The sequence below is a fragment of the Salvia hispanica genome, chromosome 6, assembly GCF_023119035.1.
Source record: "Salvia hispanica cultivar TCC Black 2014 chromosome 6, UniMelb_Shisp_WGS_1.0, whole genome shotgun sequence".
Classification (NCBI taxonomy): Eukaryota; Viridiplantae; Streptophyta; class Magnoliopsida; order Lamiales; family Lamiaceae; genus Salvia; species Salvia hispanica.
Window position 1 is genome coordinate 26,944,133 of NC_062970.1, and position 4,117 is coordinate 26,948,249.

The 4,117-nt window shown below is 36.0% G+C and overlaps 1 protein-coding gene across 5 annotated transcripts; it reads right to left on the reverse strand.

Moving 5' to 3' along the window:
• Positions 1-1,140: 1,140 nt before the first annotated feature.
• Positions 1,141-3,525, reverse strand: LOC125197437 (protein DETOXIFICATION 21-like). Of its 5 annotated transcripts, XM_048096174.1 has the most exons (9): positions 3,360-3,525; positions 2,943-3,201; positions 2,323-2,864; positions 2,155-2,241; positions 2,017-2,073; positions 1,769-1,940; positions 1,583-1,714; positions 1,423-1,509; positions 1,141-1,321 (listed from the first exon to the last, which is right to left on the reverse strand). In XM_048096174.1, the coding sequence occupies exons 2-9, from the start codon at positions 3,177-3,179 to the stop codon at positions 1,262-1,264; spliced, it is 1,374 nt and encodes a 457-aa protein (XP_047952131.1). In that variant the 5' UTR covers positions 3,180-3,201; positions 3,360-3,525; the 3' UTR covers positions 1,141-1,261. The 5 variants fall into 5 exon arrangements, with proteins under 5 accessions (XP_047952131.1, XP_047952130.1, XP_047952133.1 ...); XM_048096173.1 differs by having other exon boundaries at positions 1,583-1,940; positions 2,943-3,196; XM_048096176.1 differs by having other exon boundaries at positions 1,670-1,940.
• Positions 3,526-4,117: the final 592 nt, after the last annotated feature.

The window sequence follows — 4,117 nt, forward strand, 5'->3', positions numbered from 1 at the left end:
ATTAACCTGCAACATATTAGGGCCAGACCCGAAAACCCGATTGCCTAGCCCGAGAACTCGATAAAATTTCTATTATACTATTTTTTTTACTCCTAATTCAACACTTCATTGATTAATTTGGACTAAAAAAATAACTTTCAATTTTATATTAAATATACAAATTATATATTAAATTTTTATTAATATAATAATTTATAAATAAATTAAAAACTTCAAATTCACTAAAAAGAATATTTTAATTTGTAAAACATGCATTAAAATCCACGAAATATCTCAAATATTAGTATTTGATCATGCTTATGATTGAGTTTAAGCATATATCTCAAATATATCATAATTAAACGTTTTACATTGTAGGAATATTAGTAATTTTAATCATTATTTATTGGATTTATCTCATGTTAATATTAACGGCAAGAATCCGATTAACCCGCTGGGCTTGCCCGATACCCGAGCTTTCAGGGTTAGGGTTGAACTTTTATAACCCGAAAGAAATCACAACCCGATTAGCCCGCATACGATTGACCCGCAACTCGAGTAGGGTTGGCTTGAAACCCGACGGGCCAGCCCGATTAACATCCCTAGATGTTTTCTTGTCATAATTGTGGTATTTGTTTTGCTCCCATATTGAGGGGAGTGTTGAAATTGAAAAAAAAAATTGTAAGTTACTACTGGTTTTTAATTAGTTAGTTTAGCATTTTAAAGCCTATACATAAGACATTTTATTGTAAGTTGGAGAGCATATATTTCAAAATGTAGTCAATAAAAGATAATTTTTTCCTTCTCTTTCTTCTTTCTCTAGTAACCGACGATTTCTGCATTTCTTCATCCTCTTCAATGGAGGTTTCTCCATCCAAGTTAATTCTCCATTTCCAACAATGTAAAAATCTTTTAAATTTTGTCTCACATCTACTTGCTGATCTCATTTAATCTATATAAGTGTAACAACCTCTTTTAAGGGGGACTAGTGGTTCCCTATCTTGTCAATTTGAAATTTATCGTGTCTCAATTTTCTGTCAACAGTAATTGCTTAAAATTCACAAAGTAATTTTAGCCACCATTAGGAGGCATACTTCTGTTTAAATTGTTTTTAGTTTTTTATATTTTATTTCTATTCAAATTTTCGAACAAATACACAGCGTCCTTCGTTTAGCAACTGAAAAAATACATCCCAAAATGTGCGTGGAACTCTTACCATAAGAAATTAATATTGAAAAACGGAAATAATAGATGAAATTGAAGTAGAATGGCTGTGTTGTGTTCAATTCCGAGGCAACTCCGAAATGAGTGGGCGATTGATTCGTTTGTGTGCTAGACAAATCTGCAGATGCAGATGCAGATGAAGATGAATTATAGTTATGGTATATATATATATAGTATAATTTATTTATTTTTAATTTAACTATACACAAGTTTACTTACCTGTTCATCCCAATCAGTCATGCAAGTCATGACGACAAGTATAACGGTTTGGACAGTCGACCCGATTGTCATCCCAATCCAAACACCCTATCAAACAAACATTATTATTGTCAAATAATTATAATCATAACTAACTAGCAATTAGCAATAGAATTCTCACTTGAACTTGCAAATTTAGGCTAAAACCAAGTATAACTGCCAGAGGTATTCCTATCAAATAGTAGGATGCAAGGTTGACATATGTGACCGTGGCTTGTCGTCCCGCCCCCGCGGCCACGCCTGAAAGTATAGGCTGAACACCGTTGAGAAGCAAGCTATACCCAAGAAGAGGTGACAAACGAGCTACCTCGCCCGCCACTTCCTCGCTTGTAGTGAACGCGTAAGCTAGCTGATCCCTCAAGACGATAAACACCACAAACACCACAAGCGCGATGGAGAATGAGGTAACGAGTATCATCAGAATGGAAAACTTTGCAGCTCCCGCGTTTCCTCTCCCCAGCTCATTAGCCACGCGAACGCTGGAGTGCGACCGAACATCAAATAACTCAACAATCTTGCCAAACCTAACACCATATCTATATGTAATATGTATACCTTGCAGTAGCCATGAAACCAGTGGATATCATTTGAGCCCATCCACTCATGTTGAGGCTGAAACAATGACACACATATATATAAAAAACAATGTCTAATTTCATAATAAAATTAGACATTGCTTAATTAATTAATTACCAGATTGAAAGAGCATCAACAGAAACCTCAGCATTCACCATGTTTCCACTTAACAGAATCAGCACTGCATCGTACCAGAACTCAAGGCTGCCATTGCAAGGCTAAAAACAAATCACGTCACGCTAACTAAAACCGACACACTTTTTAGTACCAAAACAGAACCCGAACCTGAACATGAGGCACGAGGTCACACCAATCTTGACTGTGTGCCCGAGATCCTTGAACGCCAACGCTGTGAAGCCTCTCCACGTCTCCCGACAGCCACCACAGACAATGTAGATAATCTGGCCTACATTTGGGATCCAATAGGCCAGAGTAGTAGAAACCATAGCACCAGTCATCCCAAATTCAAACCTCACGGTAAGAAGCCACGAGAGGAAGACGTGTACTAACAGAGAAAAGGTGGATAAGCACGAGAGCACGATGATCTTGCTCTGTGACTGCAGAAACATGTTGGAGGCACATAGCACAGCAAACGAAAACGTTAATGGAATGAACCACAGAGCTATGATTCCCGTGGTATCTGCAATGAGTTGGTCTTGGCCAAACGCTTTTAGGATCGGAGCAGCAAAAACTAGCAGCGGACAGAGTATAGTCGAGACGGTAGGCAACACAATCCACCCTTGCTGGAGATATATCCCCAGATTTTGGTACTGCTTAGCGCCAAAGGCTTGCCCGTGCAGCGTTCCAAACCCGCTATTCATGCCAACCTGCACACAAAATGCAAACCAAAAACATTAGTCCTATGAGGCAAAGAGAAGTCTTCTGAGATATGAATATTTATATACCAGTATGCCATTGGAGAATCTGAGCAGGACGGAGTAGACGAGCGTGTATGCAGCAAGCTCCGTGGCGCCAATATGGCCTACGAAAGCTTGGCTGACAACATTTACCCCAAAAGTTGAGAATCTGATTAAGATAGCAGGGGCAGAAACAATCCACATTTTCTTGCTCTCATTCCATATCTTTTTCTTGAGGTCTTCTACATTGTTCGGCAGCAGCTGCTCCTTCATCGTTGCCTCCATTTATGTTGATTCAATGTCTATTCTGTGGATGAAAACAGAAACTAGCATACATGTTTAATTTAACAACTAATTGCAACTATAAATTTGAGCCTAACAGAGTTAATACAAACATTTACAATTTGTTAACAGTAGATCTTATAACTAACATGCTACTAATCAAAGAAACATTTGAAGAATTACCTGAAAAGTTGCCACAGCTCAAGATTAAGAGGAACAATATCGCAACTTTGTTGATGGGATCATCTCATCATGAACACACAATCAGCCAAGAAACTATGATTCAGCTTATAAAAAATTACAGTTATCACTTCTTCGAAGACTTCTTCAACTGCAATTAGTCTGCGGATTATATGTATGATGCCAAATAGAGCAGGCTGGATGGGAGTTTAATACTACTATATAGTACATATATAGAAGAGTTTAACGTGAATAGATGGAAAAAGAGAAAATGTAATTAAAATAATATTAGTCCAGGGTAGAGACCGCATTAATAAGTTATGGAAAAGTTTATATAAATAAATATGGACTATTTTTATAGGACTGATGAAAAAGGAATTAATGTCTATTTCTATGGAACGGAGAGAATAGTTTTATAATAAGATTTATACTTATCATAATGTATGTTTAATTGATAATAGTATCATATTTCGAGATTTACTTCTCATCATGTTAAATTGTGGAGAAAATATTCCCTAGTCTAGACATACCAAATTGACAAAATGACTTGGTATGTCCAACTAATAGTTTTTTGACAAGTGTAATATAATTTGGAAAGTATATACACCTAATATATTGAAATTTTCTTCAACTTTTTTGGCCATTGTTTTTTTATTCTGCGGCATATAAAATTAAAGTTCTGTTCTACTGTTTTATTTTTTATTTTAAAATTTTCTTTAATTTTTATATACTATTCAAAACTGAAATTAATTACTACTGAT